The sequence below is a fragment of the Hippopotamus amphibius genome, chromosome 9, assembly GCF_030028045.1.
Source record: "Hippopotamus amphibius kiboko isolate mHipAmp2 chromosome 9, mHipAmp2.hap2, whole genome shotgun sequence".
Lineage (NCBI taxonomy): Eukaryota > Metazoa > Chordata > Mammalia > Artiodactyla > Hippopotamidae > Hippopotamus > Hippopotamus amphibius.
In genome coordinates this window covers 231,789-248,386 of record NC_080194.1, presented here as the reverse complement: position 1 = coordinate 248,386, position 16,598 = coordinate 231,789, and the positions used below count along the sequence as shown (strand labels likewise).

The 16,598-nt window shown below is 37.6% G+C and overlaps 1 protein-coding gene across 1 annotated transcript; it reads right to left on the bottom strand.

Moving 5' to 3' along the window:
- Window positions 1-5,695: 5,695 nt before the first annotated feature.
- Window positions 5,696-6,634, bottom strand: LOC130861374 (olfactory receptor 4C46-like). Its single transcript, XM_057750202.1, has one exon. It carries the CDS (start codon window positions 6,632-6,634, stop codon window positions 5,696-5,698), a length of 939 nt encoding a protein of 312 aa, XP_057606185.1.
- Window positions 6,635-16,598: the final 9,964 nt, after the last annotated feature.

Genomic DNA, 16,598 nt, shown 5'->3' with positions numbered 1-16,598 from the left:
TGTCTTGTTGTGGTTCCTTCTTTATATTTTTAGTTGTAGAGGATGGTCTCTGCTTGTTTTCAGATTGTTCTCTGTGGTTGCTTTGTAACCAGTTGTAATTAGGGTTGCCCATGGGAAGAGGTGAGCTCAGGGTCTTCCTACTCCATCATCTTAGCCACTCCCTCCATAGGTCTGTTTTTATGCCAAGACCACACTGTTTTGATTACCACAGCTTTATAACATTTTAGAATCAGGGAATATAAGACTCCCAACTTTGTTCTTTTTCAAGATTGTTTTGGTTATTTGGAGTCCTCTGAGATTTCATATAAATATTAGGGTGAATTTTTCTTTTTCTGAAAAAATTGGGGGGATTTTAACAGGAATTGCATTGAATCTGCAAGTCACTTTAGGTAGTATTCACATTTCAATAACACTAAATATTCCAGCCAATAAATGTTTTCCATTTATGTGTGTCTTCTGCAATATCTTTCAGCAATGTTTTGTAGTTTTCAGTGTACAAGACTTTCTTTCCTTGGTTAAGTTTATTCTTAAATATTTTATTCTTTCTGATGCTCTTGTAAATGGAACTGTTTTCTTAACTTGATCTTTGGGTCGTTCATTGATGGTATAAAAATTAAACACCATTTCATGATAAAATCTTCTCAGCAAATTGTGTATAGAAGGAAAGTACCTCAACGTAAAAATGACCATGTATGACAGATCCACAGCTCACATCATACTCAACACTGGAAGGTTTAAGCTTTCCCATCAAAATCAGGTACAAGACAAGCATGAACACTCTCACCACTCATTTTAAACAAATTACTACTATAAAAATTCCCATGAAATTTGTTGAGTTTTCTAAGTATAAATCCTATCATCTCTGAAGTGAGATGATTTTACTTAATTGATTTTACTGACTGTAACAGTGCTCCCAACTGCAGCCTCTTCCTATCCTTTCGGTCTCAGCTTGAACATCACCCTTTAGGCAAGGCCTTCTCTGATTATATCCACAGTAGAATTATCCCTGTTATTTTCTGTCACAGTCCCCTATTTGTTGTCTTCTAAGCACTGCCTAAGACTACAACTACTTTATTAAATTGTCTCCTTCTTTATATCTGACTCTAATTACATAAAATTCATGAAGGGAAATTTTATTACATGATTTTCCCCCTGTTTTATTAATTTTTGTGACCTGACATATAGCATAGTTCCTGGCATAAAAAAGATACTCTAAAGTTTAAAAAATAACTGGTAATTAGAAAAATAGTTATTACATTGAAACAGATGATAAATTTTTATATAACTTAGCAAATGTCAAAACAGGATAAAATGAGTATGAGTGAAATGGAAAGAAAAATGTGTTATGGCAAGGGGAGAAATACACAATAAATTAATCTTCACTGGAATGAAATAACTGGGCTATTTTATTCTTGACTGGCAATAGTCTCATAATGGCCCTAAAGTTATTTTTTTCCTCTGTGTTACACCTTTCTGACCATAATTATGTGATTTGGGCCAGTGGTATCTTTACATATGGATATACTTTTTTTTAAGAACTTTTATTGAGATACAGTTAACAGACATAAACAGCATATATTTAGAGTGTACAATTTGGTATCCCAAGCTCCCAATTCATTCACCCCCAACCCTCCCCACTTTCCACACTTGGTGTCCATATGTTTGTTCTCTACACCTGTGTCTCTATTTCTGCCTTGCATTTCCTCTTTCATAGTTGTTAGCATTTGCCTTATGTATTGAGGTGTTCCTATATTGGGTGCATAGATATTTATAATTGTTATCTCCTCTTCTTGGATAGATCCCTTGATCTTTATGTAATGTCCTTTCTTGTCTCTTGTAACATATTTTATCTTAAGGTCTATTTTATCTGATATGAGTATTGCTACTCCAGCTTTCCTTTGATTTCCATTTGCATGGAATATCTTTTTCCATCCCCTCACTTTCAGTCTGTATGTGTCCCTAGGTCTGAAGTGGGTCTCTTGTAGACAGCATATATATGGGTCTTGTTTTTGTATCCATTCAGCCAGTCTGTGTCTTTTGGTTGGTGCATTTAGTCCATTTACATTCACGGTAATTATCGATATGTATGTTCCTATTACCATTTTCTTAATTGTTTTGTTGTTGTTTTTGTAGGTCCTTTTGTTCTCTTATGTTTCTTGCTTAGAGAAGTTCCTTTAGCATTTGTTGTAGGGCTGGTTTGGTGGTGCTGAATTCTCTTAGCTCTTGCTTGTCTGTAAAGGTTTTGATTCCTCTGTTGAATCTGAATGAGATCCTTGCTAAGTAGAGTATCCTTGGTTGTAGGTTCTTCCCTTTCATCACTTGAAATATATAATGCCACTCCCTTCTGGCTTGCAGATTTTCCAGTGAGAAATCAGCTGTTAACCTTATGGGAGTTCCCTTGAATGTTACTTGTCGTTTTTCCCTTGTTGCTTTTAATAACTTTTCTCTGTCTTTAATTTTTGTCAGTTTGACTACTATATGTCTCTGCACTTCCTGGACTTGGGCAGCTATTTCCTTTCCCATGTTAGGGAAGTTTTCAACTATAATCTCTTCCAGTATTTTATCAGGTCCTTTCTCTCTCTCTTCTCCTTCTGGGACCTGTATAATGCGAATGTTGGTGTGTTTAACATTGTCCCAGAGGTCTCTTAGACTGCCTTAAGTTCTTTTCATTCTTTTTTCTTTATTCTTTTCTGCATCAGTGATTATCACCATTTTGTCTTCCAGGTCACTTATTCACCCTTCTGCCTCAGTGACTCTGCTTTTGGTTCCTTCTAGTGTATTTTTCATTTCAGTTATTGTGTTGCATATCTCTGTTTGTTTGTTCTTTAATTCTTCTAGGTCTTTGGTAAACTTTTCTTGCGGCTTTTCGATCTTTGCATCCAGTCTTTTTTCAAAGTCCTGGATCATCTTCACCATCACTATTCTGAATTCTTTTTCTGTAAGGGTGCCTATCTCCTCTTCATTTAGTTGTTTTTCTGGGGTTTTATCCTGTCCCTTCATCTAGTACAAAGTCCTCTGCTTTTTCATTTTCTCTATCTTCCTGTGGCTGTGGTTTTCAGTTCCACAAGATGAAATACTGCTGATACTGCTTGATTCTGCTGTCTGCCGTCTTGTGGAGGAAGCTATCTAGGAGGCTCCTGGGTGTTTCCTGATGGGAGGGACTGATGGTGGGTTGGGCTGGGTGGGCAGAGCTCAGTAAAACTTTTATCTGCTTGTCTGCTAATGGGTGGGGTTGTGTTCACACCTTGTTGGTTGTTTGGCCTGAGGCACTTAGCACTGGAGCTTACAAGCTCTTTGGTGGGGCTAATGGTGGACTCTGGGAGGGTTCATGCAAATGAGCACTTCCCAGGCCCCTGCTGCCAGTGCTCCTGTCTCCTTGGTGGGCCACAGCTGCCCCCCGCCTCTGCAGGCAACCCTCCAACACCAGCAGGTAAGTCTGGTTCAGTCTCCTATGGGGTCACTGCTCCTTCCCCCTGGGTCCTGGTGAGCACACTTTTTTGTGTGCCCTCCAAGAGTGGAGTCTCTGTTTCCCCCAGTCCTGTGGAGGTCCTGCAATCAAATCCTGCTGGCTTTCAAAGTCTGATTCTCTGGGGATTCCTCCTCCCTTTGCTGGACTCCCAGGTTGGGAAGCCTGATGTGGGGCTCAGAACCCTCACTTTAGTGGGTGGACTTCTCCAGTATAACTGTTCTCCAGTTTGTGAGTCACCCGCCCAGAATTTATGGGATTTGATTTTAACATGATTGCACCCCTCCTACCATCTCATTGCAGCTTCTCCTTTGTCTCTGGATGTGGGGTGTCTTTTTTGGTGAGTTCCAGTGTCTTTCTGTTGATGATTGTTCAGCAGTTATTTGTAATTCCAGTGCTCTTGGAAGAGGGAGTGAGCGCACGTCCTACTCTGCCATCTTGATCCAAATGTCTGGATATACTTTAAAAACTTTACATATGGATATACTTTTAAAAATCCAGTGAATTTTATTAAGCAAGAAGAATTTTGTATTATTGCGAATTGTGTGTGTGTGTCTGGGTGTGTGTGTGGGGAGGTGGGTGGGTGTTGTGTATTCTTTAGAGTTTTTTCTATTATACATAAGATCATGGCAGTTGTTAGTATAGATAGTTTTACTTCTTCCTTTCCAATTTGGATGCCTTTTATTACTTTTCTAACCTACTTTTCCTGACATTAACCTTCAGTAAATTATTAAATAGAAGTGGTGAAAGTGAATATGTTCTGATTTTAGGAATCTTGGCTATGGGAGAAACAGTACTATATATTTTAGCCTTCTAGAGTCCCTTGTCCTAGCCTTCCAATGTATTGTCACCAATCTGGTCATGTAACTGTCTGTAAAAGGCTGTCCCACAATTTTATCAAGCCAGGTTTCTATTAAGTTCTTTTGTCTATAATTTGCAAATATTTCTTGAACTCTATCTCTCCATGTTAGATGGGGTTCCCTAGCTGCAGATCCTGAGAAGGGATTTTTATGGAAGTGATTTATAAGGAGAAGGATTAGAATGAAGTGATGATCGTAGGAGAAGAAAGGTTATGATCTAAAATAGATTCTGGCTTCAGCCTATAGCCATGGAAACTCTACAGTATAATGTGTACTACAGAACTTGTTCCACTTTGTGACTAGGAGACTGACCAGTGCTATAATTTTCTCTTCTCTTCTGTGAGTCTTACAATGGATCTTAAGACCTGAGAAGGCAGGACCTGGATCTGTTTTTATTCATCACTAAAGATCCAGCAACTATCAATGTGCCTGATTCATCACTTGGACTCAAAACTATTTATTGATTAATGGATGAAAGATGGAGGAATAATGGAAAACATTTATCCTGAGATTACTTTGTATATAGATGTAGCCACATTAAAAAATTTTTTTAATAATAAAATGTTACCAAAAGGTAAACTGATTAACAGTGAAATATAATGTGAATAGCTCATATATAAGATAAAGAAATCTTGCTGTGACAGGGAAAACATCAAGGTAAACTATTTGCTCATAGGCTGATAATCTAAGTTTTCATTTCTTTCTCATTCTCTCAAAGGATTACAAATAAATTGTGATTTTCCTAAACAGTTCAACTAGAATTCTCCTCAGAATTTGAATCAAATAAGGATAGGAAAAAAACACCCTAGACTAAAGTAATTTTTTTGTCTATATTTTATTGAAATTTTACTTTATACTTTTCTTTATTTATTCAAGATTAATTATTAGCCAGAATTTATGCAACCATGAAGAAACTATTATTATGTAGCAGGCAAGTCCTTTATGGAGTATGACTACATATTGAATAGATAGACATTTCTGATGTCAAGATTTTATTTTATTTGTATCATCACTTTTTTTGATGGTTTTCAGCCTAAGTTGGTGACATGAACAATACTAAGCACTCTACAGCCTATAAGGAAATCTCGAAAATCATGCAATCATCATGCAACTGCTACAGAAGTTCAGTGGACATTTGGCTTTATAACAATAAAATGCTTACATACCATCATGTTGCAGTCAACATATCACCATCAACTATGATATATACATAAAATGCATAGAGTTATTAATGAAAAACTATTGCATGTTGAGTCACAGTAACAAACTTCTGTATACAGTCTGTCCAGCACAGTCCCTGTCTCAATAAAAGGTACCTGGTAATTATCTTACCTTTCTGTCATCATTTCTTGGCAGTGTGTCAGAGCAGTTATTTGTCCTGTGAAATAGCTTTGCTACTACACAGTTTCTTTATGGCATTTTCCATCTGGGCATTTCTCAAAGTATAGATTAAGGGATTTAACATGGGAGTTATCATAGTGTAGAATACGGCAACTGCTTTATCAATAGGTAAAGTAGCTGCTGGTCTCATGTACACAAATATGCAGGGCACAAAGTATAAGACCACCACTGTGATGTGGGAGACACAGGTGGAGAGGGCTTTTCGTCTTGCCTCCAAGCTGTAGGTCCTTAGGGAACGTAAAATGACCACGTAGGAGACCAGCAGGAGAAGGAAGTTTAACAGACAGATGAAGCCACTGTTGGCAGCAATGAAGAGTCCTAGAGTGTGGGTATCAGTGCAGGCGAGATCAAGCAACGGGTTCAGGTCACACATAAAGTGATCTATGACATTAGGACCACAGAAAGGTAAACAGAAGATGAAGAGGATCTGTATGAATCCATGAAGAAATCCTCCTGCCCATGACACTCCCACTAGCAGCCAGCACACCTGCCAGTTCATGATGGTTGTGTAGTGCAAGGGCTTGCAGATGGCCACATAGCGGTCATAGGCCATCACAGTAAGCAGGATGACCTCAGCACCTCCGAAGAAATGTTCCCCAAAGATTTGGGCCATACACCCATTAAATAGAATGGTCTTCTTTTCATGGAGTGAATCTACTATCAGTTTTGGGGTACACACAGAGGAGTAGCAGGCATCAATAAAGGAGAGATAGGCCAGGAAAAAGTACATGGGAGACCCCAGTGATGAGCTGGCCATGATGGTGCCCATGATGAGCACATTTCCCACCACAGTGGTGATGTAGACAACAAGAAACACAGCAAATACGATTATCTGCATCTTTGGGTTCTCTGTGAGCCCCAGGAGAACAAACTCTGTCACGTTGTTCCTCTTCTCCATGTGTTTCATGTAACGGTTTACTTCATTATCTAAAAGAAACCATAATTTTAATTTATGCAACCTTAAATTTATTAAACTTCTCCAATCTAATAAGTAATAAATACCCAGACTCAATTGAGTATGAATTCTTGTGAGTTGGGTTTTTATTTTTTTTCGGATGAATAAAAGATTCTGAGTTCTTTTTTTTTTATTCTATTTATTTATTTATTTATTTTTTATTTTTGGGGGTACACCAAGTTCAATCAACTGTTTTTATACACATATCCCCGTATTCCCTCCCTTCCTTGACTCCCCCTCCCTCGAGTCCCCCCCACTCTCCCCGCCCCAGTCCTCTAAGGCATCTTCCATCCTCGAGTTGGACTCCCTTTGTTATACAGCAGCTCCACACTGACTATCTATTTTACAGTTGGTAGTATATATATGTCTGTGCTACTCTCTCGCTTCGTCTCAGCTTCCCCTTCACCCCCCTGCCCCCTCCCATACCTTGAGTTCTCCAGTCCATTCTCTGTATCTGCGTCCTTGTTCTTGTCACTGAGTTCATCAGTACCATTTTTAGATTCCGTATATGTGAGTTAGCATACAATATTTGTCTTTCTCTTTCTGACTTACTTCACTCTGTATGACAGATTGTAGTTCTATCCACCTCATTACATATAGCTCCATCTCATCCCTTTTTATAGCTGAGTAATATTCCATTGTATATATATGCCACATCTTCTGTATCCATTCATTTGTTGATGGGCATTTAGGTTGCTTCCATGTCCTGGCTATTGTAAATAGTGCTGCAATAAACATGATGGTACAAGTTTCTTTTGGGATTATGGTTTTCTTTGGGTATATGCCCAGGAGTGGGATTACTGGATCATATGGTAGTTCTATGTGTAGTTTTTTAAGGAACCTCCAAATTGTTTTCCATAGTGGCTGTACCAACTTACCGTCTTACCAACAGTGCAGGAGAGTTCCCTTTTCTCCACACCCTCTCCAACATTTGTTGTTTCTAGATTTTGTGATGATGGCCATTCTGACGGGTGTGAGGTGATACCTCATTGTGGCTTTGACTTGCATTTCTCTGATGATGAGTGATGTTGAGCATCTTTTCATGTGTTTGTTGGCCATCTGTATGTCTTCTTTGGAGAAATGTCTATTTAGGTCTTCTGCCCATTTGTGGATTGGGTTATTTGCTTTTTTGGTATTAAGCTTCACGAGCTGTTTGTATATTTTGGAGGTTAATCCTTTGTCCGTTGTTTCATAGGCAATTATTTTTTCCCATTCTGAGGGTTGCCTTTTAGTCTTGTTTATGGTTTCTTTCTCTGTGCAAAAGCTTTTAAGTTTCATGAGGTCCCATTTGTTTATTCTTGATTTTATTTCCATGATTCTAGGAGGTGGGTCAAAAAGGATCTTGCTTTGATGTATGTCATAGAGTGTTCTGCCTATGTGTGATTAGTATTTTATCATATATTTTGTAGATGTGGAAACAATCTCAGAGACTAATGTTAATAGTTGTAATAATAATGCTAGTATTAGCCACAACCGCACACCTAGTGTGCTTTAATTGTCTGTGCAGACATTTGGTATTTAATCCTCAGTACAAACTTACGAGACGGTTACTACCATCATTTCTATACTGATTTTACACATTAGGAAATAGAAGCAGAGAGAACGTAAATTTTCTGTTCAAGACCAAGCAGCTAAAAATTTAGGGCAGCTAATATTAATTCATCTTGTACTTCTTTATTTTTTGCTCCAAATTCTTAAATTATGACCTATATTGTTATATTATAATAAACAATGTTGAACTAGTAATCTCCTTTTGAAATGACCATAATAATTATAATTACTTTAATACTACCTCAGAGGAAGTATATGTTGAGAAATTTCATCAGCTCACACACACACACACACACACATACACACACACACATGTAAGTGCATACACAGTGTCACCTTTGAACTCCCAAATTGTAAATAAATCATGATATTGCATTCATTGAATGGCCCTTTCATCTTGACCTCTTCCTCATACCTAAATTTTCCTTTTTTGCTATCACTCCAAAGAATGGGACCCCAGATTTCTCAGCAAAATGTTGAAAAATATCTTTCGTAGATGTTAAATACATTGATTTGAGAATCAGAAAGACCAGAATAGAATCCTATTTCTTCCAATCGCAGCTTCTTTCATCTGAGGTACATTCTTTGGCATCTCACATTCCTGTTTCTCAGCTGTAAAGTGAGAATGATAATACCCACCTCACAGATCCTTACGGTGATCAGCTGAGGGAATATGCAGTGAACACAAGCACCACACTGCCCTGGGCACAAAAGGACTTTGTTATTTTTCTATGACTGTATATGCACCTGTGGGATGGCAAGAGCTAACAACTGACACAGTAACACAGAGAAATATTTGACCGTGCAATAAGCTCCGGAAGAATCATCACCAGTTCTTTCCTCAAAGAAATAGTGGAGACTCCTCTTGCCCACAGCAGTTTTTCCCAGGAAGGGTCTCCGTGTTTGTGCTTTAATGAAACAGCGGATGATTCATGGCACTAATGTTTGTCATTTCCTCTTTTGTGTGCGTGAAGTGTGTTTACATTTTGTGTGAATCCTCATTATTCGTTTTGGTTTCTTGAGGAGCTGTCTCATGGCAAAGCATGAGGCCTAGTGTCAGAGAACAGGGTCCCACAGCTTACTTCTTCTCTGTGGGCCTCAAAATTTTCAACTGTCAAATTAGGTTAACGATAATTACGAGTATCTTTTGGAAATTGAAATAGGATGAAATAGTTTCTTACTATATTTGAAAAGTGTAGAAAACGAATGAGTTCTAAATATGGAACGTAATCTAAAGTGAGTGTCAGCAGTATTGCAAGACTTACCTCCGCTCTTAGATGACCTTAGTGATGCTTGGGGGTGTCCACAAGCAGTTCCATCTTCAAACTGATGTCTTACAATAAGTAACTTCCAGTACGAAAGATGTCACCCTTGAGAAGAGCTTATTAACTTTCAAATGAACAGAATTTGTTAAAGACTTGTATACATTGAACCTGTACAGCTTTTTTGGTATACCAGTTACATCTCGATAAATCTGTTTAAAAAAGAAAGTGTTCTTACACGTCTGAATCATTCCACCCAGCCTAAAGTTAGATGGTCTTCACAGAAAACCTGTTTGAAATCTGTCTTCTGGTTTTGAATTTAGAATGGGTTCACTTGAAAGACTATGGAGAAATGATTTTAAATACATGTCTCTGGTCCTACAGCACGAGAGGCAGACAGTGTGGAGGAAGCACATTCAAATGGTTCACTCTGCCTGTGATGAAGCTTGCTCTGGAGCAGTGAACAGCAGCACAAATCATGTCCACCTGCCCTGGTGTAGATACTCAAAGAGGCTTTCGTAAGTTTCAAAGACCTTGTCTTATAGCTGCTCTTTTCTCTCCTAGGAATTAATTATCTCCTTTGAAGGAAAGGCTTGATCTAGAAGCAGGCATCCTGGACAGATGTGTGGAGAAACTCATTCTTGAGTGAGGAATAGTATTTTCTACATGTAGAACCTAAACATGTGAGAGTCGCCTTTCTCTAATCCTGGATTCTTAAGAAAACTGAATGTCATGTGAATGATAAGGTGGAGAAATTCTTGTGTGTGGACCTCTGATTCAGTTTCCCTGTTGACTTGTATCACAGAAAATTTTTATTTTCTTACCAATATTAAATCTTTATTGGAAACCATTATTGGTTGCTTGAGATCTAGGTCAGTGAAGACCTAAAAACATGATAGCACCCTTTTGAAGGTTCTTGACTCTAAAAGCTGTTTTTCTTTCTCCCCACCCCCCAGATTTATTGAGATATCATGGACAAATAAAATTCGGTGCATTTAAGGTGTATAACTTGGTATTTTGATGTAAGTATTCTCTGTGAAATAATCGCCACGATCAAGCTATTAACATACTTATCACTCACGTTATTACCACTTTTTTGGGACAATAACACTTAAGATCTACCCTCTTAGCAAATTTCATGCGTACAATGCAGTACTGTTAACTATAATCACATTCCTGTACAATATGCTTCCAGAAATTTTTCATCCTGCATGACTGAAACGTTTTTCTCCCTGATCCACATCTCCCACTTCCTCCCTCCCCCAGTCTCCAGCACCACCATTCTACTCTCTGCTTCCACAGGTCTGACTATTTTAGATTCCACGTGTAAGTAAGATCGTGCAGTATTTCTCTTCTCCATCTGGCTTATTGTACTTAGCATCATATTCTCCAGGTTGATCCCATGTTGTCACAAACGATATTTCCTTTTTTAAAAAAGACTATGTAATATCCCATTATGCATGTGCACCATGTTATCCATCCATCCATCAGTAGACATACGTTTCCACATCCTCGCTATTGTAAATAATGCTGTATGGACACAAGAGCAGAAATCTTTTCAAGATAACTGATTTTAAGTCCTTGTATATATACACTGAAGTGGGAGTGATGACTCAAAAGTAGTTTTTATTTTTAGCTTTTCAAGAAAACTGTATTCTGTTTTCCACCATATCAATTTACATTCCCACCCAGAACGCACAAGGGTTCCCTTTTCTCCACATCCTTACCAATACTTGTTATTTTTTGTCTTTTTGACAGTTATCATACTTGCAGATGTGATATCTCTCACCATGCTTTTGATCTGCATTTTCCTGATGACCAGTGATGTTTAACACATTTTCATATACCTGTTGGCTATTGTAAGTCTTCTTTTGAGAAAAGCCTGTTCAGCTCCTTTGCCATTTTAAAATTAGGTTGTTTGTGTTTTTGCTTTTGAGTTATGTAAGTTCCTTATATATTTTGGATATTAATCTATTATCAAATATATGGTTTCCAAATATATTCTCACATTGATTGGTTGCCTTTTCATTCCTGATCGTTTCCTTTGCTGTGCAGATTCTTTTTTATTTAATGCAATACCACTTGCCTATTTTTGCTTTTGGTGTCATATTTAAAAAAATCATTACCCACACCAAAGTCAAGATTTTCCCCTATGTTTTCTATAAATAGTTTTATGGATCTAATTTTCTTCTTCTGCATGTGAATATCCAGAGTACCCAAGCCACTTGCTGAAGAGACCATCCTTTCCCCACTGTGTGTAATCGGCACCCTTGTGAAGGTTCCATTGCCTGTATACATGTGGGTGGGTTTATGTCTGGGTTCTCCATCCTGTTCCATTGGTCTATATATGTCTGTACTTTTGCTATTACCCAGGGTTTTGATTACAGTAGCTCTGTAATATATTTGGAAATCAGGAATTGGATGGGCTACAATTCTATTCTTCTTGCTCAAGATTGCTTTGGCTATTTGAATTCTTCTGTTCTTCCGTATGAATTTTTATACAAGAGGTGTTTTTCTCTTTTCTCAGAGGGCTGTTTAAGTAGCCAGAAAACTTAGAAGGCTCCAGGTTTGATTTTCTTTTGCACTTGTGAGCTTTTCAGTATGAAATACTAGACGGCATTAAAAACGTGAGGATGTATCTAACACACAAGAGGGGAGCGCCAGTTGCTCCACGTCCTTGTCACTTGGAATTGCCGGTTGTTTTCCTTTGAGTCATTCTGGGAAGTGTGTCACGGCACTTTACTGCGGTTTTAATTTTTGCCTCCTTGCTGCTAATGATGCTGAGCATTTTGTTTTTCATGCTCTTATTGACCGTTTACATATCTTCTTTTGTGATATTGCTGTTCAGGTCCTGTGCACATTTAAAAATAGGGATTTAAAAATTGTATGTCAAAACCAGGCAAAGATGTCACAAAAAAAGAAAATTACAGGCCAATACAACTGATGAATATAGATGCAAAAGTCCTCAACAAAATACTAGCTAAGAGAATCCAACAGCACATTAAAAAGATCATACACCACGATCTAGTGGGGTTTACCCCTGGAATGCAAGGATTCTTCAATATATGCAAATCAATCAATGTGATACATCATATTAACAAATTGAAGGATAAAAACCACATGATCACCTCAATAGACGTAGAAAAAGCTTTTGACAAAATTCAACATCCATTTATGATAAAAACTCTCCAGAAAATGGGCATAGAAGGAAATTACCTCAACATAATAAAAGCCATATATGACAAACCAAAAGCCAACATCGTTCTAAATGGTGAAAAACTGAAAGAATTCCCTCTAAGTCCATCTATATTGCTACAAATGGCATTATTTCATTCTTTCTTATGGCTGAGTAATAGTCCATTGTATATATGTACCACATCTTCCTTATCCATTCATCTGTCAATAGACATTTAGGTTGTTTCCATGTTCGGCTATTTTAAACAGTGCTGCAGTGAACACTGGGGTACCTGTATCTTTTCAAATTATGTAGCATTGACATCTCAATATTCCAAATCATTAATGTTTTTTTATTAATATGTGTCTTCCATAATATCTTGCAGCAACATTTTGCAGTTTTCAACATAGAAGACTTTTGCCTCCTTGCATAAGTTTATTCTTAAGTATTTTATTCTTCAGGATGCTGTTGTAAATGGAATTTTCTTAATTTGATCTTTGGGCTATTAACAAGTAGTATAGCAATTCAATGTTCTTTCAGGAAAAAAAAAACCAACAAACTCTCAACAAATTGAGTATGGAAGAATTGTACCCAGACAAAATAAAGTCTGTATCTGACAGATCCACAGCTCACATCACACTCAACATTAAAAAGTCAAAAACTTTCCCACTAAAATCAGGAATAGGTCAAGACCACACACTCACCACTTTTTTTTTTTTTTTGGGGGGGTACACCAGGTTCAATCAACTGTCTCTATACACATATCCCCATATTCACCACTTTTTTAAAAACATAGTATTACAGAAAAAATTCCTTTGTACTTTTTAGAGTTTTATACTTGTACATAATACCATTTCTGAATTGGGATTTTATCTAATTAATTGAATTTTACTTAATTTTACTTTAACAGTGCTTCCCATGGCAGCCACTTCCTATTCATTGGATCTCAGCTTAAACATGATCTTTTAGAAAAGGCCTTCTCTGATTACATTATCCATGGTAGAATTTTCCTCTTATTTCTGTCACATTACTCTATTGTGTCTTAAAAGCAGTGAATATGACTACACTTTCTTTACTGAATTCTCTCTGTTATTGTTTGACTTTATCATAAGAATGTGAGATCCATGTAGGAAGGAATTTTACATGATGTCTCCCCCTGTTTTATTAATTGCTGAGTCCTCATAGTACAGTTCCTGGCATTAAATAGGTAACTTAAATTTAAAAAAAATAGATAATTAGTTATTACATCTAAATGGTGATAAAATCATTACGTATATATAAAACCAAACTTCAAGACAGAATACATATCGTGTTAAATAAAAGGAAAGAAAAATTGCTGTTGCAAGTTGGGAAATATGTGTCTAATTAGTCTAACTGGAAAAAAATGATGGGGTTGATATTTTATTCTTGAGTTGCAATACCTTAATAATGGTTCTAAAGCTGTTTTCTCCATGTTACAGTATCTGATCCTAATTACGTGATGTGACCTAATGGTATCTTTACATGTACAAGCACTTTTAAAATTTTGTGGAAAATCCCAGTGAATTTAATTAAGCAAAAAGCAGCCTTGGACACATTCCAGTTCTCAGACTCAGTGATAAATGGGGTCAGAAGGGATAAAACGTCCAGTGATCTTTGCCGGTATCAGGAAAAAGGTGGTATCCTTTTAAGAACGGATACAAACTTTTCAGGAGGTCCTTTGCTAGGCTTAAAGCATTGCAAGAAACAAGCACAAGAATGTCTCTCAAAATCTCAAGTCAACTAGTCTGGCAATGCACCATGATAGAATGGGAAGTATTAAACAATTGAATAGTATTTTCTATTTTGAAGATAGTAGGAAAAAAGGTTACTAGAGACAATTTTCCTGGAAATGGCTAGTTTCTATCTTCCTATATAAACATAGGATTTGCTTACCTTTCTGGTAAATGATTCCAACCTGGTAAATTGTGTGTGTGTGTGTGTGTGTGTGTGTGTGTATGTATGTGTTTGTGTGTGTAGGAAGTGTGGAATTTCCTTTAAAAATTTACAGTGCAAATAAAAACAACCTTTTGAATAATCAGAACACTCCATGGACAAAATGGAAAGACCATCGAATGAAATTAAATACATCCTCAAGTAATACAGCAGCCTTTGCCCTGTGTGGTCAAATTGGGTGAAGGGAGAATTTCAGGTCCCGATGAGTGAGTTACAACGTCTTCCTTCAGATTGTGAACAAGCCGCCAGACGGTGAGACTAACAGGAAGTAGTGGGAAGCAGGCGTCACCATTGTGTGAATTTATTATGTGAGAAACTAAATTACTCTGAAATAAATCAAACAGATTCAATTCTAGTTTTATCACCTAGAAATCTGTGACATTGGGAAAATTAATTATATATTCTGACCCTTGGTTTCTTCAACTATGAAATGGGGACTATATTTCTTGTCACCGTAAATTTACACGTGACATATTGAATGTGGGGGCATGATTGGAGTCTGCTGTAGGCGTTTTAAGAAGTGTAGTGATATAGTCAGAACAAGATTTAAAGAGGCTCTTCTGGGCTGCTTCAAAAGAATACGTTTTTGTAGGCCAGAATAAAAGTGGAAAGACACGGGTGGGCTGCTGTTTCAGTGCACCAGGAAGCAACTGTGGGGATGGGGGGGGGGGGGGTTTGGGAATGATCAGATTTGTGATATATTTTGAAAGGAAGAAATCAGGGTTTGTTAAAGGTATCAATACATAGTGTGAGAACAATAAGGGAGTGAAGAACACAGGGAGGTTTTTTGAGCAATCACATGAAAGGTGGGACCATTTAATGAGATGGGGAACACCTTTTGTTTTGTGGAAACTTTAAAATTTATTTTTATGTATACTTAATTGATATCCAATTGTAGATGTCCAAAATTGGAGAGGTTGCCTACACAAGGTTGGAAATAAGTGGGGAGGTTGGTGCTTGAGACACAGAATTAAAATGTTTCAGCATTTACTGGTCAGGAAACAGAGGAGTACCCACCCAAAGACCCTAAGGATTCTGAGTGAGGTTTAAGACAATTCAGGACAGTGACCTTCTATTCATAGGTTTATCTTCTCACACTGAATGTGGAAATTAGCTTCTTCTTCCATTTCAGCTCTTGTTTATAAATTTTCAGAAAAAGCAACTGACATTCATACTTGCAGGAGGGCTTAAGTTCTGACCTTTGTAGATTTTCTGGGTAATATCATGTGGGTATCTGCTCTCTGTGAGGACCCTGGGGCTTAATAAAGCTTCTGCACCAGCTGAAAGATTTTCCACATTTGTCAAATCTGTAGGGTCTCTCTCCAGTATAAATGACCTCATGTCGGTGAGGATTTGCCATAAAACTAAAAGTTTTCCACATTGTGTACATTCCAAGAATTCCTCCTTGTATGGAATCTTTGCTACTGAATGAGATCTACATTCCCACCAAAGGGCTCTCCACAGTCACTGCATTTATGAGTGTTCTGTTTATTGTGAATTGATTGGAGACTCATAAGCTTAAGGCTCAAGTACTGGACCTTTGTGGTGGTGTACCTTAAGTTATTCCCTTCCAACCTTCCTTTGTTCTTTCATTTTTTCCTTTACAACTCAACTGAAGTGTTGCTTCCTCAGGGAAGCCTGCTCTGATTTCAGTTTGATTGACATATTCCTGTATTGTGACTCTTAGCTTGTGTGAATATCTTATAATGGCACTTATTACATGGGTCTGGAATTGTCTGATCTTGTCACATAGCCTATCACTGAGGGAGGGGAACTATGCCTGACTCAACGTGGTGATCACAGTGTCTACGGCATTGGACACAGACAGATGGTCCATATATATTATTTTAATTGAATGGATAAAAAAGATGAAATGCATAATGCAGTTCAAAGCTTCCCCCCTGTTTTGTAGGTAAACTGCTTCTAACGTGAACTCAGCTCCTGCGGAGACGCC